This window comes from Protomyctophum bolini (assembly GCF_963924005.1).
Source record: "Protomyctophum bolini genome assembly, chromosome: 3".
NCBI lineage: Eukaryota > Metazoa > Chordata > Actinopteri > Myctophiformes > Myctophidae > Protomyctophum > Protomyctophum bolini.
The window spans coordinates 29,169,752-29,196,366 of NC_137864.1; the positions used below are offsets into that span (position 1 = coordinate 29,169,752).

Here is a 26,615-nt window from a genome sequence, read left to right on the forward strand (position 1 = left end):
TCTTGCTCTTATAAATATCATTTTTGAGTACCACGACCTCGCTACAGATAGGTGGCAGTCAAATACAACGAAGGACGTGTTGTGCACGGCTGCACGCAGACAGACGGGCCGCGGACGGGAAGCAGGAACTGTGAAAAGAGGGGGTTTATAATGAGACCGCTGTTGCGATCTTCGCTGGGCGTGCTGCCGTTTCTTGGTTCACATTCTGCCACTGAAAGCAGAGTGATCACACAAGCAGCAGGTCTGCCCACATATCCGAGAAAAATGATGCATTATCAAACGGAAGAGAGAGGACAGCTGAACTCTCCAAACTACAGGATGTATTTTAGTAAGTTACCACCGCTGTCTGTCCAAGAAGAAACGCGTTCATTCAGTACGTTAACACGTTTGCGTGGCGTTCCTAAATCGTCCGTCTCTTTCGACGTCGAGAACAAAAACATAAAACCGAGAAGACAGTACATCATGCTGCATGCATGTACTGCATTTAAACGTTGTATTCTTAAGTTGTACTTTTACGAATAAAACCTATTAACGGCTATTTGTTTAGGCAGGTCTATGAGTTCCATGTTAGATTTGTCTTGATACTGTACACTCCTTCCATTGATTCGGCAAAACATACACAAACGGGTCCTTTCTTTCACGTGTTTGTCACTTCCTGTCGAGCTGTCGCATGCGCAGTCAACCAGAACCAATTTGGCTTCAATTTAATCTTTATGACCCTGTATAATATTAATAATAACAATACAAAGAAATAATTCTTTATAATAATGAACATTTGTAGTTGGACAATACTGTATATCGGTTAAAATCTGCCTTTGGATGATAAATGCATGCATGAAACAGTATAACATAACGCAGATTTTTTGGAGAAGTTATAATATTTATTTAATGGCCTAGTCCTGGGCTGATCTAGGTCTTAATTCTACTTATTTGCAGGATAAGTTATCATTACTTTACTGATTACCTTTGTGCCTTAAAACACCTGGAAGAGATTGCTTAATGGTACAAAAACAGATCAGCAAAAAGTAAAAGACCCATGAGTAGCGATGGAACAAAAAAGTATTGCCCTGAATCAAGCAAAGTTCTTTACAGACTTTCTTTTCTATATTGTAATTGTTTTTTCTTTTCCTAGAAAACTCTGAAGGGAAATATATTTCACCATTTCACGACATTCCACTTTTTACCGAGGCACAACAGGTAACTTGTTTTTATACTTGTACTGTAGTTCAACCTTAGGCATGTTAGGGTGCCAACATTGGCACAGTGAAGGGTGATCACTGACACACTGGCATTAGTGTGAGAGAGAGGATTTGTCTTTTTAAAATAACATTCAATTAAGCTCTCAAATGCATGCAAATCCTGCATAATTCTACATTAAATTCAACTGGGGAGGGAGTCTGGAAGATACTGTAGGTGCATTATTTCTAATGATCATTACAATGCCCTGATGTGAAAGAAAATAGTCCAGAAGAATAAAGAGATGTTCTATTTATGGACAATCAACATCTGTTGGAATTGTTTTAATTTGTATGTGGTGTCATAATTCAACATAATGTTGACACAGCACATAAAGAAAATAAAAACACGGCACTTAATGTCAGAAAGGTTGCCGAGCCCTGCTGTAGTTTACTGCTGCTCAAAGTGTAATGCTCTGCTGGTCTTTCTGTAATGTATAGTGTGTTTTACGTTTGTTTTTAATGGACCCCTGAAGTTTACACAAATGAAATTGATTGATTAGAGTTCACATGTGGATGGGTAAAAACAGGCTGGTTGAAATCAGTACTTCCATATATTTGGGTAATATACAGTATTAAAATACATTATAAGCCCACTGCCTGTTTTACTGTAATGTAGCTCTGATCATTCAGTGATTGACTTGTCTTGCAATAGGACAGTGATGTGCCACCGAAAAAACTTAAGAAGATTGAGAATCAGGTATTGTCAAATTCTGTTCCATGTCTACATACTGCACTCACTCACTGGCCACTCTGCACCAGCAATATTTGCAGGTGCAGATACTCACTCAAACCCAATATACATACAGCTCCTTCTATAAAAAGAAATCACACCCGTGTGAACTGAGTGGTTCAAAAGTATTCCAGACCAAGTATTGACTGCATACATTAATATACGGTACTTTTCAGATGGTCGACATTTCTCGATTAAAACATTTTGTTTAGTGGTCGTGAAATATTCTAATATTTTGAGACAGGAGTTTTTTTGTGACGAAGTTACACCTTTTGAATTATATTATGGAAGAAAATGAACTTTTGCACAATATTCATTTTTTTTTAAGAACGAGCTGTATATGTACATACATACTTACTGTATACACTGTACACAGTATAATGCAAAAGATGATTTATCACATGCCCCCATAGCAAAGGTAAGTAGAATTTGATCAACAAAATTGATTAAATTGGCTCATGAAAAGGTAGTCTTCCTGGGATTTCCTGACTGTGGGGAGTTGGCTGAAAACAGCAGGTGCTGTTGCCATTCTTTGAAACGTAGAATCTCAGGACATCGCTCGGTATGTGATTCATATTTTTATGAAGCGGGTATCTGAAGTCACACAATCTTGTCCATCTAATGTCTTACTATGTGGCTACAAACATAAATATATGTTCTTGTGATTTCTTTTTTAGCAGCTGTATAACATGGTTGTGGAGGTTCCTCGATGGTCAAACGCTAAAATGGAGGCAAGTGCCCAATGTTTAAACTGTTACTGAATAGAGACAGAAAATGGGTGAAGAGAGAGTGGATGTTAAATGCATTAAAAGGCCAAGGAATTGAAATGGGTGCTCACTGTCAGGCATCAGAGCGTTTGTGTTACACGCCTTAACCACTCAGCTTCGGCTATCGGCACTAAGGATAGTTCAATTGTGTTTTTCTTTTAATTCAGCATTTCAGCTTCATAATGAGCAGTTGAGAATAACAGTCCAAGTCCATACTTTATTTTGACCCCTTCCTGAATAGGCCTAGCTGTCCTGACCCCCATCATTTATACATTATGGATCATATCTATGGACTGTTATTCGTCTCAACTGCTCAGTGAGGAAATGGATTTGGCCATCTAGCCTTTGCCGGTGTCATACGTTTCTAATCCCATTCCTTTGAATACATTCTGTACAAATATAACATACTGTGCCCTCCAAGCACATTTCTAATAATAACTGTTATAACTATAGTTATACAGTGTTATAAGATCATAATGCATTATAACCATGTTGTGATATGGATGAGATATGCGTAAGTGTAACCCAAATGTTATAATTTGTTTTACATATCTTATATCATTCTATTTTTCCCGTCATTGTTTAAATCCTTAGATTGCAACAAAGGAACCACTGAATCCAATCAAACAAGATATAAAGAAAGGCAAGCTCCGATATGTGGCCAATGTATTCCCCCACAAAGGTTACATCTGGAACTATGGGGCAATCCCGCAGGTGAGGAAAAGTGGGATAATGTTGACATAGTTACAATCTGAAAATTACGCAATTCTTCTTGCCTTAGTTGAGATTTATTTTTCCTCAAAGATATTGGTCGTTAATATAAATGTAATACATTACTTCTCATTGCCAGGCAATTAAATTGTTTATTTTCTATTGCTCAATTGTTTGCTGTGAAAAGACATGGGAGGACCCCAACCACATAGACAAAGATACAAAGTGCTGCGGAGACAACGACCCCATTGATGTGTGTGAGATTGGCTCCATGGTAAGACGGCCACACCTGCAGTTCTACTGTAATGCTATCACTGTTACGTTAATACAGTACTTATACTTTACTATTAAACAGACAAGGATAATAGATCTGATGTGATCTGAGGCTGTGATGCATGCTTTTTTTTTTTTTTACAGAGCTATATTTAACAATACACTGAATTAGTTCCCACAAGAGCTTTACAAAGGAACCTGATCTATAAAATTAAACTTGCCGAGAGAATGTACACACCTGTATGGATCTATGTGTATGAACACTTTAGAGACGGTGGGACATAGCCACAATGACTGCAATGTGCACTTATATAGTAAATGGTGCATTTAGCGCCTTTATCCCATTTTGACCTGAGATCAGATTCTAAAAATGTCTGTTTGAAAATGACATGATTTTTCAAAAATAGCAGACCTACAAGCTTGTAGTGCCGCGCTATGAGCTTGTAGATCTGCTATTTTATAATAGCTAAAGCTTTACATAATGCTAACACCAAAAGTGGTTCCCGCCCAAAATGGGTTATCCAAGGTGCTTTACATAGATTGTGTGAATTGTGCATTACATTCACCCATTCATTTCACACACCGATGGCGGTGGAAACCATGCCAGGCACCAACCAGCACATTGGTATCATGTACGGTCACTCCTAAAGCATCTCACCTCGGTCTGACGGTTCTTGTATTCTTTATTTTGTTTTACTGAGAATAAGGTTAGAAATAAGTTTAGGGTTAGGCATAGTTTTACTGGGGTTAAGTTTAGATACAGGGTTAAGTTTAGACATAGTTTTACTGAGGTTAAAGGTATTCAGTGATTTCACTTAATTCAAATATCACATTTTTTTGTTTTGTTGTGATAATCCTCTCTACTATAGAGTGTGCTGACCATATAAGCAGTTCCTCCCTGTCCCCAGTTAACCCCTGGGGGTCAAAAAACCTTAGGTTTCGTTTTTGACTCTATCCTGATTGGACGAAGGCTTAGGTCCCACAGCCAAAAACGAAACCTACGGTTTTTTGAGTGAAATCACTGAATATACCTTTAAGGTTAGGAATAAGGTTAGGTTTAACCGTTTAAGCATAATTTACTTGGGTTACTTTAGGAAATACCAGGCCGTGCAGTTCCGCTGGCTGTATGCCCGGGGCGAGTTGTTAATGGGGCGACTTGTTTGGTATTCAGCACATCAGGAGCAATTTGGGGTTCAGTAAGCCGTAGTGAGATAAAGCCAAATGTTCTAATGATCCTTCTTATACAATAATCCCTGTCTCCATATTACATTACTCTAATTACATTATTATTCTATTATTCTATTACATTATTCTAATACCTTGCCATGAGGAACTATAAGGTCAGAACTGTTAGTGTTTAGCTTTGGATGTATTTTGTAAGGCAGGTGAACACAATTAAAACACAACACTGCTAGTGGTAAATTCAATTAAATTAAAATTTCACGCCAATATCTACAAGTGCACCTGCAGGCTACAGTGGGCCTTTTTTTCAGCACTCCAGTGTAACTTATCTCATTATCGATACATTAAGACACATTAGGTTTCATTTTAATTTCTTCTGCAGGGTTTTAGAAGGAATATTTGAACGTCATTTTTGGCCATTTTGTTTTAGCCATTTAGTTTTGCCATTTGCCTACAATGCATTATCCCATTATATATTGTACGGCTGTGTTAAATTGTCATGTGGGATGGGCTCCTAAACTTTCTACTCATTCCTCTGTTGTACAGGTGTGCTCACCAGGTCAGGTCATCCAGGTGAAAGTGCTGGGAATACTGGCCATGATTGACGAGGGAGAGACAGACTGGAAGGTCATTGCCATCAACACAGAAGACCCAGATGCTGAAAATCTTAACGGTGAGTTTGACCTATTTTGGTTTTCTTTGATATAGCCAAACTGCACTCTGAAGTGTGCTTTCAGGTGCAATAGATTAGATGAGACTTTTCTCAGTTCACCAGACTGTGATGATATTTGATGTATTACCATGTGTTGTTCTTGTTCTAGGTTAATAGCGTCTGCTAAATGCCTAAATAGTAAATTGTCAAAATGTAGGTCCTACAAGGTTTCTAAGGTTGTTTGAGGCTTCCCTAAACACCATGGCCAACCCTCCTTGTGTCCTAGACTCTTCTCCTTCCTGTGGAGCCTCTTTAAGTTAGAACTGGAGACTCAACATAGACCCAACATTAGCCCCTCTCGGAACCCTACATAAAGCTTTTATGAAATTTGATGGGCGCTTTATACGTAGGGTTCCTGGTCATGCTAAGATTTTTCAATGCGATTGTTGGAACGCGGATATACACAAACTCATCGTTTAGTCGATCGGCGCGGTATTACGACGCTTTTTATTGTGTTTGTTTACGGATGTGCGAACTATAAGTACCTTACATACCTCTGATAAAATCTCCTGTGTCGCGGAAGCCGTTAAGTATTTTTAATCCATGTTTGATTAAAAATGTCGCTTTGATTTCTTCTTGTTTATTTACCGTTTATTGTACCGCCTCTCGATGTGCGGTTGGCTTTGCGGGCTATGTCCCTGCCTCTGATCTGCTCCGTCATAGCTGTAGCACCACTAGCTAGCCAGATAGGCGGTACAATGAGGTGTCAATAAACAAGGTAGGAAGAAGCGACATTTTTAATCAATCATGGATTAAAAATACTTAACGGCTTCCGCGACACAGGAGATGTGTCGGTATGGTATGTAAGGTACTTATAGTTCGCACATTCGTATGTCAATACATGAATAAACATGGTAAAAGCGCGCAGAAGTCCGTCTCATGGCGTGTTTACATTGTATTTGTTTGTGCGTAACTGGCGACAGCCCAGCGTGAAGCAGGACCCAATGGGTAAAGTAAACAAAGTATCAGAAACTTTACTACATTCGGGTTCTGCTTGCGGGGCTAACCCAACATAGTCTGGAGACTGGCAAGCTGTTTGTGAGGGAGGTGGTGGGTCAGTTCAGAATAAGAACTAAATAATCAGTAAATAAGTTTAACTGCAATTTATTAAATCAAAAGCAAAATAAAGTTTTCCATAACAAAATGTTCACTTAATGAAATCAAAATAAAATAAAACTGCCTCAAAAGGGATGGGTGTAAAGCTTAAGTGTCCTGGCACTGTCCAAAACTAAACTTAAATGTCCAAAAAATGTATTCAAATGGAACCCAGTCAATGCTGCGTGTAGTGGTAGGTCTCCTCTTACCACCCTTTACACTGTTCTGCAAAGTCCGTCCTCAATCGAAATCCAAACTCCATGGAACTAATCCAAAATGGAAAGAAGGTCTCGAAATCCAATGGCGGATATCCAATGTTCAGGCAAGACTTGGGAAATATTCCTCTTGCTTCTCCAGTAGCCTGTCTGTCTCTCTGTTCACCTCCACTCTGGACTGACAGAGTCAAACTCTCCAGGTGGCCCAAACATTGTGATTGCCCATCACTCCATCAGCCAGGTAAGCTGTGGGAGGGGTCTCTCAATCACTGCTTGTTGCCATAGCAACACATGTATCTCACTGGCTTCTTGTGGCATATAGTCCAGCGGATAAATAGGAAAATCTCATAGAGTAGCGGATTGGTAGAAAATAATAAAGTACATGAAAATTGAAACATTAGAAACACATAGAAACAATGTGACTCTGGGCACAGAGGTTACAAGGCCATATCTGTAATACCGTGAAATACTGTATATTGTGGTATTTTGGTGGATACCATATTGTGACATTTCTTTCAATTGGATCCCCACATACAGTGCAAGGTGGAAAAAATATTTGTGTCGTTTCCCTCAGACATAGACGATGTACGCAAAAGCAGGCCTGGTCACTTGGAAGCCACTGTTGACTGGTTTAAGAAATACAAGGTACCAGACGGCAAGCCTGAGAACCAGTTTGCGTTTGACGGACAGTTCAAAGACAAGGTACATAGAATTGTACTGTATATTTTCGCTCGGAACATTTCATATTCAGCTATTCTCATGTTTGGTTAACTTTTTTGTGTGATTTTAGTAGGTATGCTGTATACTGTAATATACAAATGCCCACAAGGGGCTGAAGTGCTATGTCCCTTAGTGATACCTGTCACGAATAAGCTGACCCCACTTCCATGTACCTAATTCATATACACCCTTCACCTTCAGGACTTTGCCATCAAGACCATTAAGACCACTCATGAGCACTGGAGGGCACTAGTGCAGAAGAAAACCAATGGTGGAGAAATAGAATGGTGAGTGGAATGCAGGGTTTTGCATGTAATATGTGTATTTATTTGTGGATGTGGATATGCATGCATGTGTATACTAACCGTGTGTGTGTGTGTGTGTGTGTGTGTGTGTGTGTGTGTGTGTGTGTGTGTGTGTGTTCTTCATGTATGTTGAGCTGGTATTGTGCATTTAACTGTGATGTAACTTTTTAATGTGTTCTTTTTGTCTAATCACAGTAAAAATATTTCTGTGAGTGCAAGCCCTTTTAAATGCAGTGTGGATGAGACCAGAGATGTAGTCCAGTTGGTGAGTATTCATGTTCAACTGCTACTAGTTTGGGACCCAATTGTTATAAATGAAAAAATGAGTACACCCTGTATACTTTCAAAATTGCCAAAGCATAAAAAGCAGCACTCCAAAATAAAAGATACAAGACTGGCTCAGATGTAATATCTCATTTTATTTAGAACGCTTACATGTTTTGCCACTCTAATCTGACTTGTGTGACTGTAATATTGTGTGACCTAGCAACTGATTGTCAAGCAAGGACCTCCCACCTTACACACGTAGGGATGATTATGTATATTTTAAAAGACACACCCATTATCACTTTTAAATCTGTTCTGTGGAAGGCTGAATGCCGAAACGCGCAAGCGTTCTCAATAGAATGAGAAATTGCATCTGAGCAAGTCTTGCATCTTTTATTTTGGAATGCCGCTTTTTCCACTTGGTGGTTTTTTATTTAAGTTGTGTTTATAGCTGAGCACCCACTGCCGCCTAAACCAAGGGCAGCATCTAGAGTTTCCTGCTTCTTTCTTATCTTGTATACTTTGTTGACAGGCCAGTCGGCCCCCTAATGTTTTCCCTCTGGTCTACATTGATAACTTTGCCGAAAACAGCCGATCCCAAGCTCGCAACACGCCACGTTGTGTTGTGAGCTTGTAGATTTAGTTGAAAGTTTGCATATTATGCCATTTTTCACAGACTGTTCACCTACGGTATTACTGTATGACATGCCCAGAATAGGGCATCCAGAGATCAAGTGGTTAAACATCTCTCTGTGAGGGTGCTTATGAAAAATGTTAACATTTGATTCCATATAACTATACATAACCTGTATATTATTTGTCGCCTCCAAAGGCCCCTGCTTCTGGAAGTGCACTTCCAGTATCTCCAGAGGGTGAGTTTAAAATATCTTGCATTTTAAAGGAGAATTCCGGACTAACCATTTTCTTATCATAATCTGATGTTATATCCAAGAACAAGTGGTAGAGGTGCACCACAGCTTTGAGTATGCGCGATGGGTCTTGTGCTAAATCGCTTATTTTTATCGCTCGAAAAATCATTTTTTTGTAGACATTTGGGCTACAAAACGGGCTGCCGTAAAAAGGCTACCATAAGACCCACCACGCTTTCTCTGAGCAGCGGTGCGGTGCTCTACCACACTCTACCACTCGCTCTTCATCAGATTAAGGTGAGAAAATAGTTAGTCCGGAATTCTCCTTTTAAGAATTGCATTATTAATCTGTTTGAACAGATAAAGAATTACACTATACAACTTGACAAATCTGTTTCCCTGTGCAGTGGACAAGTGGTATTTTCTGTAGTGACGCTGAAGCCCTCAAGATGGTGTATAAAGATGGAAAAACCTCTGGCCATGTTGTCAAAAGAAGCACTACCAGCATTGTCTCCTCCCAAGATTGATTTTGTATGCAGCTAAATGTATTTTGTTATGGAAAGGAGACATTCAGAAGGTGTATAGCCACCATTATTGGTGGCATTCTCTGTTTTGTTGGCATTGTGGAAGGATGTTTTTTTTCAATAATATAAAGTAATCCTTTACCATCCATGATTGCGTCATTGGCCCTGCACCCACTGTCGAGGTGCGTGTAAATAAGTATGCTCTGGTATTGTTGGCATTGTGAACAATAATTCACTCAAATTAGAAGACTAATTTGAAATTGTACATTCGATTATTTGTTTGTTTGTACTGGTTACAAATACCTAAGGGACACATTTATTTACAATGAGCAAGTTACATAATGTGCCATGATTTCTTTTGCAACTTGTGTATTGGCCAAATATAAGTGAGAATGTACAATTATCTAACCACTACCAGTGGTAAAAAATCCCCAGCTGTTAAAAATATCAACACAGATTAATTGTTGTAACTTGTAACCACAATGTATATTAGATGGGACATAATCATTTAGCTTCATTTGATTCCCCTTCTCTCTCAAGTTGATTAAAGACCGAAAATGGCTGTTTTGAATGTTTTTGTCACCCCAGTTTCCAGTTCTGTGGATTTGTGATGGCTAAGTACAGACAATATTTCCAGCACATATTAATTTGGAGGAACAAATCAAAGTGCTTTAAATAAATATAAATTTTATTAAAAACACCCACATCTCAGCAATATCAGGAATGATATAATAAACAGCTTTCAAATAAACTGCATTCAATACATTACAATACTTACAGTATTTATATGCATCCTTTATTCCTTTTCTTTAGCATACCAAACTTCAGGAGAACTAGGGGAGCGTAAAAAATAATGGGGGACAGGCAAAAAGTTGCACATTATATATTTTTTTAGTGTCTTAACTGCAAAATACATCGACTGCTAGCTTAACATAAGAGCTGAGCACCTTTTTGTGCATTAGTTAAGCTCAGGTAAAGTTATTCAAGTACTGTTGACTCGATCAGAAACACTCTGAAGCATCTTCAAGTATGGCTATGCTTGTCACCCGCTATATCTTTAGACACCTCTGGTTTCTCAACCACAACCTGCTACTGTAGCTGGGTCCTGTACACCAACATTCAACATCTCATGTTTCAGATGTATCTTTACAAAAAGAAAAAAACGGAATAGTTTAAAAACACTAACTTCTAATGGTTTTTAGCTAACAGGATGCCCTATAACTGTAAACATTGTGTTTGACAGTGAATGTGGTATTTACAAAAAATAAAATAAAAAAAGTCCTGGGTTATCTAACTTTGAACTATTGTGTGAACCTGCAGAGAAGTAAAAGCATTTTAAGGACATGAATGTTTGCTGTTTGATGGGCTGTGGGTATTGGTCAAAAACTACAAGAACCTACAATAAGAAAGAAATGAGTTGTATTCCTGCAATACAAATGCATGGTATATACAATGTGGCATAATTTACTTTATTTTCTTTTAACACATTTACAACCTAGTTTAATTTTAAATAAAATGTTTCGTAATTCTTTATTACAATTTTTTTTTCTCCTGAAAAAGAAATTAAGTGCTTTCAGAAAACAATAAAATTTACGTTAAAGAGTGGGGGAGAGTTGTCACTCAAACCATCATAACCATTCCATTATATATCACATTAATTCAATCAAATGGACAGGGGAGACTGATCATTATACAATTGCTTAGTGGTTATAAATAAATTTAACTTTTTCACTATACACAAGCACAAAGATGTGCAACTAACCATAATAACTGCCCTGTTCTTGCCTCTTAGCAAAAGTAAACACATTGCACCTTACTACGGCAATGTCATACTTTCCCTTTAGTCAGTCAGTGCATATTACATGTTCAAATTACTTTTTAAAGGATACCACCAAACTACAGCCTAAAACATACGTACAAAAATTGCGGGTGATTTTCACTCTTTTCTTACAAAGTAATTTTGTGTGTGTGTTTTTTAAAGATATAGTACATCATTTCATTGGGATTCAGGTGGCTGTGAAGGCAAGTCCCTGAATGAGAAAACATTTCAGAATGAATACAGATGATGGTGTGCACAAACAAATAATTGGAAAATGTCCCTGATTTTTAAGTAACATCAAAGCCTCAAGTCCAAGTAATACTTTCTAGCTGTGTAATAAGGAAGAAAGTAGGCGATGAACTTTTGTGCCTTTTGGTGGCTTGAGGGTCTATTGTTATTAAGTTTGAAACGTGATGCATAAAACTAAATGATAAAATGACAAGAATAGCCTTTTGCGTTATAATCCTATTGCCAAACTAGTTCTGAGGTATATGACAAGTAGGTACTGTACATCTTTCATTAGCCTTTCATTGCCTCAAAAGTCTCACATTATGTCTAGCAAGTTGAATAGCACCATATGAAACAAAATCTGTTTTAAAACCAAAATAAAATAGGCTGTTTACTATTCTTTACAACACTAAAATCGAAAGCGTAAATTCCAAACAAGGAGAATTAATTTACTGTACAAATCTCACCTATTTTATATCTTACATTTAGATTACAATTAAGCCGTATTTATGCTTTGTCGCGCGACACCCAAATCGGCTGAGAATAGTAGATCCATAAGTTCACAAAGCGTCATATCTGCAACGTGCTTGTAGGTCGGCTATTCTCTGCGTGATACACCGTCGCGTGATGAAGTATGAATCAGGCTTGCTAAGGACCCTCCCCAACAGCAAGCCAGCTGCCAGCTTCGGACACCAGGATAGTGATGCTGAGTTAACCCTGTACCATGTTCCTCAAGCATATGAGAAACGTGTTACTAAAACACCACAGTCACAAGACTACATGTAAAAAAAAATCACAATCCAGGTTTGTTCAGTGAACCTGCCGTCAGGAACTTTTTGAAACAGTCACGCTGACAACAAAATAACCCTTTAAAAAAACTGAAAAGGAAAAGTAAGGTGTATAACAAGACAAAACATGCTGCATGTAGATTTTGTTTAAAATATAAAAAATACACCATTAGAATGGCTCAATGTTACAGTATAAAGGACATAGGTAAGTGAAAGACCAATAAAATGCACCAATAAAATGCTAGTGTAAAAAAAATCTATTTGCATGGTACAGTTTTTGCAGATAACTGTAATTTTAGCTTTTTTTTCATACTGATTTCATGTTAAGGGTGTTTGAGAGTACAGATTTCTGTAGCAATATAATTTAAACAAATTGATTTTAAAGTTTTACCAAAACATTAAATCTTCTTATCAAAAGTGCTTTAAAAACACTTATGCTGATGCTTTGACAATTAAACAGTATTTTCAGTGTCATCCAGTTCACATGATTCACCAAGTTTTTGTCACTTATACAAAGCTGCGTGGTTATAGGGTGAAGCCATTTCAATAGAAGAAGCCCACACCTTTAGCACCGTGAATGGAGTCATTCACAAAGTCCGTGTTTCTATGCCAACATATTTCCAAGTGAATATTCCATATGAAAAAAAAAGAAACTTTGTTTCCAGTAAAAAAATAAGTCCCATTGTATTAGACACAAAGCACCAGAGGTTTTAACAGTGTGAAATCTTAAAAAAAAAAGTAACCCAACAATAAATAAATATGTCCTTAGAAGGATCAACCAACCAGTAAATCTCGGTTGTTGCAGGAGGTGAAAGACCTGATGTGGAAGCCAGGGTGTACAGTATTTCATCATAATTTATGTCAAGTTTGTTTTCCCAGGCCAGCTTAGTTGTTTCTGCTGACACTGTCTCATGCTTTTCTGAGACAGGGGAGAAGTGTTCCAATTCAGGCCATCAGTGCCTGGGATTATAGTAAATATTTCAAAAAGAGCACCTTCAGTTCTCTCAGTGTTTTTCCTTATTCTTCTACACAAATCGACTGTAAGGCCCTGTGACCTTGGTGAAGGCGTAGGGAGTTGTAGTGACATAGGTGTTGGTTGTGCTGGACTGAGTGCCCTGCATGAGAGACGCAATGAAGCGCTTGTAAGGAGGCTCGCCGGTTGGTTCTGATGGCTCAGGATGCTCACGCTTCGCCCCCTTCTTGCCACTGCTCTTAGTGGGTGTCACTACTTCACCGCCGTTCCTCTCCGCCTCTTCCTCCTTCTCTCTGGCCTTCTCTGCCATTTTAGCTTCCCACATCGCCAGCCCATGCTTGGCCTCATTCATGCTCTTGTGCTGGTAGAATACTAGGGAGATGCGTGTTGGGTGGTTGCGGTCAGGGTTCTTAACAGGTGTTGTGGCATGGAGTTCCCGCTTTGCACACTCGATCAGGATAGAGCCATGGCTGGGTGCCAATGCCACCCCACCAATCTCTGGATCTAAAAAGTTGTGCTCGTTGTCCGACCACGTCTCAGGCTTCAGGGGCGTTGTGGGTGTCTGTGGGGTCCCAGGCTCCTGCTTGATACTGGGGCCCAGGAGACCCCCATTGGGCAGGTTGAAGCCTGGTGGCATTCCCGGGTTCAGGCAATCGCCACTCAACGGAGGGGGACGAAGTACCTGTGGGCCAGCCAGGCCCGGCTCTGTCTTAATTTGCATACAGAACGGGTCTTGTACTGGTGGGAACATCTGAGGGCTCTGAGAGAGGTATGGATTAGGATAACTGCCAAAATGATTGCCTTTGCTCATAGCAGATGCATAGTCCAGATTAGGGTGTGCTGAAGGGGGTCTTGAGAGGGGGTCCATAAACTGGGGGTCTGACGTGACGTTAGGGCCATAAGGACCATGAGGGTAGTGTCCCATGGAATGAACACCAGGCCTCATGCTGCAGTTACTGTAACCATTGACCTGTAACGCTTGCTGACCATATCTTGGTGGATAGTTGACCTCGTAGTGATGCATCCCATACTGCTGCTCAGGGTACAGGCCTTGCCTCTGCTGTTGATACATGTCTAGGTGCTTTGGGTTCGAAGCATAGTATGGGTGGTAATTATCCAAGGGCATACCTCCATTACACTGATACCCTGGATAAGGACGATTTGACCCATTCATGTAAGAGTTTGCTACATGGAGTGGGGAGGCGTAAGGATTGGCGGGAGTTGCCGGGTGAGGGGGATACATGCCCCCTGGCGTAGAAGTGCTTGGAAAAGGCCTGGGATGGTTGGGGAATCTGGGGTAGCTGGCAGGATGCGGGGCACCAGGGTATGAGGGAGGGAAGGGAAGGTTCTGGTGGTGCTGCAGCTGTTGCTGCAGCTGTAGATGCTGACCGTGGGCCCCAAGAGGGTGTGGCGGGTGACCTAGTTGTGGAGTTGCAGTCATGGCACCTAGGATATGCCCTGAAAGAAACCAGAGACGTGATGAGAGATGTGATGTCTTTGAATGAAAATAAAACAAGCTGTCATACTACATACACTACAGACTACAGTATATCACACATAGACCTCCAATCCTGCAAATACCAACAGCAGCTGAAACTAGCTGAGATCTTCTCCAAGCCAAGAGCCAGACCACCAGAATTGGCTACCATCAGACTATTGAACAAGGCCTGCCCTGAACACACTGCCTGTGTGGATTTACCAATGCATTTTTCTTTTTTAAATGTTTACTGTGGGCTATATCATAAGCACATAAGACTTACGACTATAACGTTCTAGTATCTCATGACATGTACTGCACCTACTATCTTTTGCAACTTCTCATGTCCATAGAGCACCTGCTACTTTATGCACCTCATGGACAATAACCACATACCACTTATTTATGCTATATGTATAAATGTACATATCTTTTACACAAAAAAATATTTCATCCCCTTCTTTACACCTGTAAACCTGTGATGGGACAATAAAGTTGATTTACATATCAGTGACATGCTAAATACAACATGTAATCTATGTATATTGCTAATTGAAATTATGACTTCAACCCACCTGGGCCTGGAGTAGTGCTCTCATAAGTGCTTGATTTTGACTTGGCCTGAAGGGCCTTTTCTGCCTTGGCGTTTAACGTGTCCAGCATTGAATTCTTGTTGGCGGCTGCCTTCTTGGCGTCCATTTTTTTCTGTCGACATGACTTGGCTGGCTCCGCAAGCATGCGCACCTGGCGGCGGAAAGCACTGAGGACCTGAATGGCACCAGATTTGATTTTCTCCTTTTGGCCCTCCTCACTGCCAAACTCGTCTGTAGTGGCGGCCTTGTACAGGGGCAACACATGGAGCTGCTCGTCCTCCGGGATCTTGCCAATATCCCTGTTATCCTCCCTTGTTAATGTGCAAACCTGGAGGAAGAAAGGAAGTTGGTACAGTCAGTAAGTAGGCTATCACTTCTTATTTTATTTATGTATTTCTGGTTCATTTTAACAAGGGGCGCACCAACATGTGCTCATACACGCAAGCCTGTGACACCAAAAAGGCCAATGTTAGGGAGGACTCTATGATGCTGCACTGCCCTGAGCTGAGCTGGCCTGTCGCTACTAGACCGTGCTCAGTGGCTGCAGTTCCAGGCTGCCAGCTGCTCCTAATTAATGTTTTATTGACAAAAATGGGGACATACTGTATGGAGCTGACCTGTTCTGACATTCCATATCTTGATCTGACCTCATCAAACTCTGTACACTCAAGACATGCTCCTTATAATGGCCAGTACAGAATTCATTCCATGTTGATCTGACCCCCCAGCCAGGTTTTCATAGTAAATATAGAGCTTATGACGATTGTCCGGGGCCAGTGATCTTGAAATTCTATTTTCATCTGTGTAATGCACGTTGCCATTATGTGCGTTAGGGTACTGGGATTGAACCTTCAACCTCAGTATTAAGCACAATGTTCTCAATAGTGCACTGAAGAGAGCTACCTCATGTTCTTATTAAATGTTAACATAAACAATTTACATCATTCTGTATGTCATGACTTTATTGTTTACTGTATTGTACAATTTGCTTCCTCACTTTTGTCCTCAATGTTTGTGTTTACACAATGTTTGTGTAAACACAAACACTCAAAACTAGTCATAGCCTGGTGGTGGTAGCAAAACAATGTTTGTGTTTACAGTACACAAACCCTCAAAGCTGGACATAGGAGGGGCTAGCGCCCCTCAAAAAGTGCCTCTGAGACTAGAGACTCAGGGCTCAAAACATACATCAATAATATGATCTATTAAATCGCATTACCCACACTGTCACTCTACATCATTTGGTGTTCATAAATATGTTCGAAAGGGTAAAAGTAGCCTATATAGCCGCTATAAAATGTTTTGCCCTCTACCGGAGCAATCATGACGACATTAGGCATAATTGTAGCCGTAGGATGTCTAAATTGAACCTAATTAAACGACGGTGTCACTTGATTGATTCAACTCTGCGCTTGGCTTGCCGACAGCCTACCCTGCGTTATTTTGGACATGGATGGATGGGAGATCATGACCGGGACACCCTCGCGCGATGCAGTAACGCGCCGCAATTCGCTGGAGACTCAGACTGGACTAGTACACCGATATATTATATTATTATATTTACTTTATTAGCGTAAACTCTAAACGGTATAATGGATGGACGCTGACGCTGGGTAAAAAAAAGAGTCTTAATATTTAGACGGCTCTGTCTGATTTTGGACCCTGGGAGTTTGTCGACGACCGAAACAAACCATATGCTCCTTTCATCAGCTCCACTATACACTACTTCAATCTGCAGTGACGCTGTTTGGCATGGAGGGGTCGCGGTTAGTCAATGCATACCATTTTAAAACTCCAACAACTTTTATTTTTCTTCCATTGTTTCGTCCATTGAAAATCATTAAAGCTATTATACATTTAGCGTCAATCTTCAGTCAAGGCGGTCGACAGTTCAGTTACTACGAGTGGACTCTTGACGATGTAAGTAACCTACGTTGCAGCAGATTCACAAAAGGCACTTAATTAAAGTTAATGTCTTTCTTTCTTAATTCTTTCACCACAGTTCCCAATTTGGAATTTTCCCATGCAGCATGCAGGTTATTTCCCGGCGGCCGACTTGGCCTAGCTTGTTTTTCTCTCTCTCTCAAATCAGTGGTGGACAACTCAACCCCAGTAGACCTTTATAGTCAAAGTAATTTGTAATCGCTGGCCTACTCTACAAAGGCGTTTCTCTGCCATGTGCCATGTGTAGCCTACTTGAGTTAAATTACTGGAGACTGAGTAGGCTTACTCTTACTTGCTTAAAAAAATACTTACCGGTAAGTGTTGAAAATGAATGAATGAATGAAAAACTTTATTGTGTATTGTATTTGATATTATATTTAATAAATTAAAACATATCAAGGCTGCAAGACCCTGTAAGACGGAGACCCAATGATGCTTCTTGGTAACATTTTTATTTTAATTAATTACTTAATTATAAAAAAATATTTCACCTAAACATCATCATTGATGTTCATTGTTTAGTCTTGCAATGCCATTGGTCATGATATCTGCATATAAATACCCCCCACAGAGGCACAAATTTACACAACTTCAAAATCTCTGGACAAAATTGACCTATGACCTTTAACCCTGATAAAAGTAACTCAAATGCATGTAATACATATATTTGTGTGATCATTAGAATGTCTAGAACATGTGTTGTGTATTCTTTTTAAAGATATCCACCGAATGTAAATTATAATTATTATTATTATTTTGAATAATTATTATAAAACGTTATTTTTTTTTGCAAAGTCCTAGTAGTAGTAGTAGCCTACAAAGTAGTAGTAAGGTTGAAATCTCTTTTTTGCAAGTAGAAATATATCCGGGTCTTACAGGGTTAAACCTGTTGAAAATCTACAGGCTCACAACGCGTCACGACGCCACACGTGAGCTTGTTGTAGATCTATAACTTGTGTAGTGTCACATGTAGCCTACATGGATAGATGACAAAAAATGCACTGCAAAAAATGTTAAGAGGTAGAGAAAAGGGGTGCAGGCTTTAGTTCCGACATACTATTGATCCGAAACCTCAATCCTAACCTAACCCTAACCGCAAGCACGGGAGCAGCGCATGTCGGACCATCGCTTTTTCGCATCACATGTCCCCCCGCTTCGGATCTTCGGTGTGTCGGAAAAGCGTGGGCACCCGAGAAAATACCCACAAAATAACTGAATTTGAGTTTAATTGCCATCCCCTGTGGCCCTGATGATGCCCCTGTTGGCCTGTTCCTTACCACAGTGCTGCCGCCCTGCATGTTGTGGAGGTCTCTGTGAGCGTGGGCACAGAAATCAAGGCAAGCTGTGACCCCAGAGAAGGGACGACCATCTTTTAGCCCAAGACGACAGTCTGGTGCCCTGTGTTCATGCTCCACCTACAGAAAAACAACACCATCAGGTAAACAACGTTAATAATCTTTTATGAATCATACGACCCTCCATTATTAATGAATATGAGAGTCAAGCTTTAGGTTAATTAATAACTATTCTTTAAAAACTTATTTTAACTACTTTAATAATACCATACCCCTGTTCCATGTCTCCCTATCCTAACTATCCTTTGTATATTGTATCCACCCATAATAATACAAAAATCACACCTGTGTGAACCAAGTGGTGCAACTCCCCTCTCTCTCTCTCTCTCTCTCTCTCTCTCTCTCTCTCATTAGAGACACAGCACTACCCCTCTCTCTGTTTCTGGCGCCCCCTACTGGTATAAATGAGTAACATACTCGTGCTCATAGACACAGGTACACAGGTACACAGGTACACAGGTACACGGACAAAGCTGGATGTAGAAGTGGTTGCACCACTTAAAAAAGAATGCCAACTTGCAAGTTCACATAAGGTTGTGCCAAAACATGGTACACATACTGTTATGTTATCCTTTAAACATAACATTCTATGTGTAATTCAAGGTAATGTTAACTGAAGAAACCAGTAGTATGTTCTCAAAGTAGAATACCCAGGTATCCTCACCTGATTTAAATAAGCTTCAGGTGCCAGTTGTTTATACTTTGGACCCATTATGGTTGCTAGGTTCTGAAGGTTCTGCTCCAGTCTCTCCTCCTGTAAATTATGGCATTATATTCAGGCTGCTGTATGCTTTATTGGACAAATATTAGGTATACATATGAAAGACCCATAGCATGTTACTACACAGTGCAACAGATATACCTCTTTAGGATCATCCCCAAGTAGCTTGAATCTTCTTGGGATTTTACTCCTGGCAAACTTGCAACCATTGTAGTACATACTCCAGGAGCAGCCGAAGGAGAAAGATGCTCCGCAAGCATCAGGATCCAACCCTTGGCATGCACATGTCCTCCTGAATGACATGGACAAGCAGGTATTAGATTTGTTGTTACTGTTTTTCTTAAAGAGATTAGGCAGTGCATTTATCTTTGTATACATTGTGGACTGACGGTTTGCTATGGCGAGGCACAGGGGGAAGCAACTGGTAGCATTTGTTCCAGGCTGGATTTGTGTTTATGTCAACTCCAAGGCACACTCTTCTCTACATAATTTACTATTCTATGACTTCTGTTCAATGGCATTAAGATTTAGCTGACCATTAAGTTTCCAGCATTAGATTTTGATTTGATGCGTAGAAACAGATTACTTCCTCCTTTGAGGGATTTTCAATAGAATTTATACCTTTTCATAGAGCTGGATGTATTATTTACAGCTTAGCTGATTAGCAAGCTACTGCTCTGTGACTTCACTTCAGTATACTCATCCAGTCATGAACACTTTACAGTGGCCTATTTTTTTTTATTCATTTATATTAAACCAAGAAAACAATATTGTAACTATTACAATGACTTATAATAATATGGAATATTCAAATGTTTTAAACATACTCTTCGTTGATGGCACAGCGTCTCTGGGTGCAGGCACCATGTTTGTTTAGTGTACCACTCAGTTCAGAGTAGAGGCGGTCTGCCAGGCTGCGTTGGATGCCATCCCAGACCATGATGACCACTACAATACTGGCTGTCTCACAGGTGTGGCCTGCTCGCTCCCTAACTAGCACTAGCAACTTCTCCTCCTCACTGGAACGGCGGATTACCTGCAAGATAACATGCAGTACTCAAGGTTAATTTATTACAGTTAAGTACAGTACAGTATCAGCTCAGTGACTTTGTGGTTAGAATGTCCGCCCTGGGACTGGAAGGTTGGAGGTCGATCCAAGGACGGGTCATACCAAAGACTCAGTGCCTCGATCCCTGCTTGGTACTCAGCATCAAGGGTTGGATTTCGGTAAGTCCCTGCGACATACTAGCATCATATCCAGGCCAGGGGGTGTACTTGTACATCAAGCTGCCTACAGAAACAGTAGATAGGCTCCTGCCCTATTGGCTCCATGGCTTGGCAAGGCTTACATACAGTACAGTACAGTAGCTGTACAGGACTTCAACATATTGACACTGATGTACTGATGTAGTGAGCACACAATGACACTCATGCCATTGGGTTGGACATCATTCAGTGCAATTCGACACTATAGATTATCTGTTATATATAATATATTAATATTATAGATAATATATTTTTATGTCCCTAGGGGGTCATTGTTGATTGTTTACAGTGATTTTAGAACAGCGGGGCATTGTAAGCTAAGAGGTTATTCAAAATCACTGTAAACAAATGGCCTTGCGTGATTAATACTACACTCACATGGCAAGGTTTCATAAAATATAAGCACAGCAACAAAAATGCAACAATTTATGGATGACAAAATAATCATTCTACAGTCTACTCTACACTATGCAATGTAGTGCATTGACATTTAGCAGAATCAATTTGTTTGGCACAGGTGTGTGTTTTTAGAATGCTGAGGAAAACCTGTTGGGTTGGAACACATCCGTTGTTTCTGTCTGTGAAAGGGACATGCATTCTGGGTTTGAGTAGTATCCTATTTATCAGTATCATAGTGAAAGCACAATTGTTTAAAAAAAGATATATATTCATATTAAAATCGTAGTGTTTTGTCAATTGCCTTGCAACCTTTCACCAGTGGGCCCTGACCCACAGGTTGGGAATCACTGTAGTATTTTACCATGACTTTGAACGCAGCTCAGCCAATCAGTTACAGTAATTGGAACTATCCATTTAGAAATAACCTCTGAAAATGAGTAGAAAATTATGCATCCACGGCACTTTCACACTTATATTTAGGCTGTGCAGTCATATGCCTAAATACATTAACGCATAAGCCTACTGTGGAAACTAAATTAGTCACAGCCTATCTGCCTAGTACTAGCCTAGGTTATTAGAAGAAATGGAAATTCAAATAAATATTTTAAATATATTTTAAAATCCATTGAACGTTAACAACACTGTGTTCATCATTCCGGTCTAAAGAGCAGATGACGGCTTCCTGTTCTTAGCTTTTACCAGGCATAATGCTACTCTCTGTAGCATTCAGAGATTGTGGAAGCGATAGTCTGGCTGGCCCTGGGTTTATAGACCAACAGGTCACGTTATTGTTGTACTAGATTTGAATAAATTGAACACATTGGTTAAAGTGACATACCGTAATGCACAAGACAAGACAAAAGCAGAGATGAATAAAACACACACTACACATACTATACAAATTCAACACAGGTAAATAAATGGTATATAAAGGAAAATATTTCTTAGGCCATTCTTCCTCAAGCCTAAATTACAAAACATGACCTTACTCACCCATTTGGCTATTGGGCAGCCCTGTGTACTTTTTCCTTCTTTCCCAGTATAGACAATTTTCTCAATCCTGATGGCATTGCCGGTTAGGCCAGATCTTTAAATGCAGAATGACAGAAAGAATGAAGTCAGCAAATGACATATAAGTATAACCAATACCACATTAACTCTAAAAGTTTTATTGTGAAGAAAATCCCCACATTTGGCTTACCTTTTCTCAATTTTCTCACGTATACCAGCAACATTGGGTGCTGCTCCCAGGTGGGTGTAATATGGGCCCTCATCCTTCTCGCTGATTGATTCTGAATACCACAATGGAACAACATGTCAGTGGCATTCTGTAGCTATCTGTACGTATGACAATATGAAAATGTAACTGTGTATTTGCAACTGATCTGCACATTTCTGCTGCCTGTTTTAATCATTTCAGGGGTTTCTTTGTATTTTTTTGCTCTTTTATTTCAGTCTATTTGTCTATTTGTTATAGATGCACAAAATCAAAATCCATGTTTGTCATCTTGTAATTGACATCAAATACTGCCAGGGGAGAGCAGGATGGGGCCCTGTCATTCTCAGTGATTTCACTTTTATTTTTTGAGGGGCGATAGCCCCATCTATCTCCAGCTTTTGGTGTGTGTAACCCAAATCTTGTACTAACACAAACATTAAATGCCATTGACAATGAATGGACAATTTTGAGTGTTTGTGTAAACACAAATATTGCGTAACACAAACATTGATGACGAAGGTGAGGACGTACATTTTGATTGGCTCGAATGAGATGATGTATGATGATGTATGAGGATAAGAGCACCCCTCACTTCACAGTTCACACAGGTGTGATTCTTTCTGAATATTATTGAATATTGTATGCTTAAACATTTAGACTGGGACATTAAATCAGACTCACCAACACAGTGGCAGGATGCAATGTCGTACTGCTGTTTAATAGGAGTGTCCAGCAAGTTCCTGATGGGGGTGTCCAATAGTTTCATAGGAGAGTCCAGGAAGCTCTGGAGCAGGGGCTCCTTCTTTGGAGTGAATTCAGGTGGTCTTCTCAGTGGTATAGAGGTAGCAGCCCCAAATGGATCCCCTCCACCCAGGCCACTCAGGTCAGCATTGGTCGAGAGTACCGTGATAGCCCCAGACGACTCCACCTTGACCTTATTATTTAATGAATTGATGACAAGGGACTTATTTTCGAACACAGGCGAAAGATGATACTGTGTCAGGCTTTGTTCCAAACTGGCCAGGATGCTCCTTTGCCTGTTGCTTTGCTCGCACATTGATTGCTGATGTTCTTGCTTGATGTACATACCACCCATGCCCATCTCTCGCTGCTGTAACAATGGCTGCTCCTGTTGCTGCAACCCTGGTGCTTCAAACTGGGCTCCGTTTTCTATTTTCACAGCCCTCAGTTTGAATTCACCTGGGCTCTGGGGTGGATGAGGAGGGCCCTGGCGCTCCTGGCGCTGCAGCAGGTGCATCCGTAGTGCTGCATGCTTCTGAAAGTCTGTGTGGGGACCAGGTCCTAGAGGTAACGGGGGTCCCCTCTGGAAATGCTGAGCACACGACTCCTGATGCTGCTGTGGTTCAGCTTTAGGATACATCTGTGCTGGCACCTGCTGGCTGAAAGCACCCTGTGGTAAATGAGGTTGCGCTTGTTTGGGGGTCTGGGGGAAATCCATGTGGTTGGGCTGGTGGCTGGGAGTTGTAGGCTGCTGTGGTGGGTATTGCTTGAGGTTACCGCTGCCTGAGTTGGGAGCGTACTGCCTTTGCTGCTGCTGATGTTGGTGTTGCATCTCCATTGTCTTGCCGTAGCCGAATGTCGGGTGGTCACCCTGTTGGGGCTGCTGGGTGTTGTCGGACTGGGTGGAATTATTCCTCGGAGGTTGGTTGCTTGGCTGAAGCTGCTGATGCTGACCTGGTGGAGGTTGACTGTGAGGTCTGTAAGTGGGAGATGAAAGCTGCTGACCTTCAAACTGAGGTGGGTGGGAAAGTGGACGTTGCTGCTGTTGATTGTTGTGTTGTTGCTGTTGACAGTGCTGTTGTTGCTGCTGAGGTAAAAATCCAGGGGAAAGGATTTCCTGCAGGTCAGGATCATCATCATCACATAAGTGCTCTGGCTGCATGTGGCTGCGGTAGCGGCTGTCCACCTGTTGCTGCTGCTGTTGAGATAGGCTGCATTGCTGTGGATGGTCTTGAGGCTGTTGTATCGGAGTGGCTTTAGAGTTTGACTGCTGCCACTCAGGGGCAGTGTTGTGCTGGACTGGAGCAGAAGGCGGTTGGCCTGGCAGGCAGTCTTGCTGTTGGTGTTGTTGTTGTTGCTGCTGGAAGCTGTTAGATCCTGGGATGTTGTCTGTGAATCCTCCCTGTGCCTGAAATCTCTGCACTGGCCCCGGCTCCCGCAGCTGGCCATGAGCATGGGTGTTCGTTGTCTGTTGCTGCTCGGTTTGCGACCTGGGAGGCAAACTTCTCCACATGTCCTGCTGTTGTGTCTGGGGCAGTGTGGCACCGCCAGAACAGTGCTGCTGGGGTAGGGAGGCATTCAAGTCGATCCAGGCCCTCTGTCGTGCAGGAGCCGGGCCAGATAAATTAGATTGTTGCTGAGGAAGGCTGCCCATCCCATTCTCTTGGCCAACATGGTGCAGTGTCTGTTGAGGGCTGGCTATATCAGGTTGGCTATGAGAGTTTGGGGCCATGGACGCTGTCATACCATCAGTTCTACACAAGTTATCAGCATGTTGCTGTGGTTGTGGCGGTTGGATCCTATACTGAAGACTCCTGTTGGAGCCTTGGAGCTGATGTTGAGACTCGGACGCACACTCCTTATTTTGACCCATCCTCTGTAACCCAGGATTGGGAAAAGGTCCAAACCCATCTTCATCCTCTGTCTGGAGATGAGTAGTGTTAGTTTCAAGGAAGGAGCTCTGACTATACTCTTGGCTCGGCTTCCTATACACACCTTGGGAGTGTGGGTCCTCTGGATAACACTGAGATCCATTATGATGTTGTTGCTGTGAGCTGTTGACAGTAGGTGAAGCTATGCCAGTTGTGTGGCCCACCTGATTCAAGGATTCTTTACACTCACCGGAGTAATGTTGCTGCTGTTGATGTTGACGGTGATCTGCTCTGTAAATGTTTGAGTATCCATTCACTATGTAGGGGTTAGAGTTGTAACCATTTCTGCCATGATCATTTTGTGCCGCCCCAGGCTGCTGTTGCTTTGAGGCAGGCACTGAAGCAGAAGGGGAAAAACCTGAGGTGAGTGGGTCAGGTTGAGCACCTTGACCTGGAAGCTCACTGGCCAGCGAATTGTTGACAGTATCGTCCTGTGGCCCAGACATTTGCGGTGCAATGGAAACATGCTCAGGGTAATACTGAGACAGAGTTTTCTCCAAAAGATCACCTGGAGAGTCATCCATCGAAGTGGGCGATGCCACATCACCATTGGGAATTGAACATTGCTTATTCCTAGAAAGAGAGAAAATATCCCCGTTTGGGAAATTACAATTCCTCTTATCAATTTTGGTTTCCTTCGACAGGGTGTTGCAGTCAAAATCCGCCGGCTTTGTCAGCTCTGGGAAATCGTCCATCAGACTGGAGCTCATTTCCTCGTCTACTCCTTTTATTTCAGAATCCACTCTGAGTTTCTTGGACTGGTGCACTAGTAGGGACTGGTGGTTGCCAAGCGTGTGCTTCAGCTCCCCATTCATCACAAAGGGCCCTTGATCGAACAGCCCTTCTGCCGGGGCAGGGCTGCTGCTGCAGTTTTCCCTCAGCCGCTTCATGGGGTTGATCCCCATGCCTGGCTTAATGTAATGGTTCCAGTTTGCATCCCCATTGATCTGCAAAATGGGAGACTGGCTTCCATTATGAAGTTTGGTAGCAGTGGCGGTGATCAGGTTGTTTGTCGGGGTGTGAGCTGTACTGAATTGTGCTAATAGCAGACTTTCTTCTGTCTCATGACTGGCCGTTTCTGTTTCCATCTGGCCTGTTCTGAGTCCATCCACAGGGCTGCCCTCTGTGTGTCCTGCAGATACAGAAAGAAAGAGCAAGAGAGATGCTTGGTTACTATCAAGATAATGAATGCTTGCTTACTATCAAGATAATGAATTAGATAACATCTAATGATTGTGATATACCGGTAATGTTGTTATGGATGAAGATAAATAGTCTGTGGATTAAAACTAAAGTAGAAGATAAAAACATGATATAAACTTGCTCACAAAGTGGAATACTCCACATACACTAGCCGTCTCAAAACATAACATTTACAAACGCCGTAGTAACTCTACATTACACAAAATTCCCACCGGTGGGAAGTAGTAACTCGGCCAAGTGGTGAACTCATCGCTATGGGCATAGAGGCAACAAGGGAAGGGTCAGTAGAGCAAATGTGTTTACACTTGACCCCATGTGAATATCAGATGGCAACATGGACCCGTCACAAA

At 41.2% G+C, this 26,615-nt stretch overlaps 2 protein-coding genes across 3 annotated transcripts in view; one reads left to right on the top strand and one right to left on the bottom strand.

Moving 5' to 3' along the window:
- Positions 1-10,902, top strand: ppa2 (inorganic pyrophosphatase 2). 2 transcript variants are annotated; one of them, XM_080760236.1, is made up of 12 exons: positions 1-328; positions 1,133-1,197; positions 1,891-1,935; positions 2,649-2,699; positions 3,330-3,449; positions 3,634-3,720; positions 5,448-5,574; positions 7,498-7,625; positions 7,845-7,930; positions 8,144-8,213; positions 9,048-9,087; positions 9,492-10,902. In XM_080760236.1, exons 1-12 carry the CDS (start codon positions 151-153, stop codon positions 9,512-9,514), a joined length of 1,020 nt encoding a protein of 339 aa, XP_080616362.1. In that variant the 5' UTR covers positions 1-150; the 3' UTR covers positions 9,515-10,902. The 2 variants fall into 2 exon arrangements, with proteins under 2 accessions (XP_080616362.1, XP_080616361.1); XM_080760235.1 differs by having other exon boundaries at positions 3-328; positions 2,646-2,699.
- Positions 10,903-11,063: 161 nt separating this feature from the next.
- The window catches only part of tet2 (tet methylcytosine dioxygenase 2), a 45,641-nt gene continuing 30,089 nt past the window's right edge, over positions 11,064-26,615 (bottom strand). Inside the window, exons 2-10 of the mRNA XM_080760234.1 lie at positions 23,072-26,194; positions 22,373-22,463; positions 22,165-22,258; positions 20,334-20,542; positions 19,648-19,798; positions 19,450-19,539; positions 18,708-18,845; positions 15,469-15,814; positions 11,064-14,874 (exon numbers count right to left, since the gene is read on the bottom strand). Coding sequence (XP_080616360.1) covers positions 13,469-14,874; positions 15,469-15,814; positions 18,708-18,845; positions 19,450-19,539; positions 19,648-19,798; positions 20,334-20,542; positions 22,165-22,258; positions 22,373-22,463; positions 23,072-26,150 — 5,604 coding nt within the window. The 5' untranslated portion in view covers positions 26,151-26,194 and the 3' untranslated portion in view covers positions 11,064-13,468. The remainder of the gene's footprint in view (positions 14,875-15,468; positions 15,815-18,707; positions 18,846-19,449; positions 19,540-19,647; positions 19,799-20,333; positions 20,543-22,164; positions 22,259-22,372; positions 22,464-23,071; positions 26,195-26,615) is intronic.

What these genes read in the sequence shown, in the direction of transcription:
- ppa2 (XM_080760235.1), top strand. Translation starts at nt 151, where the DNA reads ATGAGACCGCTGTTGCGATCTTCGCTGGGCGTGCTGCCGTTTCTTGGT. An exon ending in GGTCAAACGCTAAAATGGAG is followed by an intron (nt 2,700 to 3,329) that starts GCAAGTGCCCAA and finishes TTAAATCCTTAG; the next exon opens with ATTGCAACAAAGGAACCACT. An exon ending in AATGGTGGAGAAATAGAATG is followed by an intron (nt 7,931 to 8,143) that starts GTGAGTGGAATG and finishes GTCTAATCACAG; the next exon opens with TAAAAATATTTCTGTGAGTG.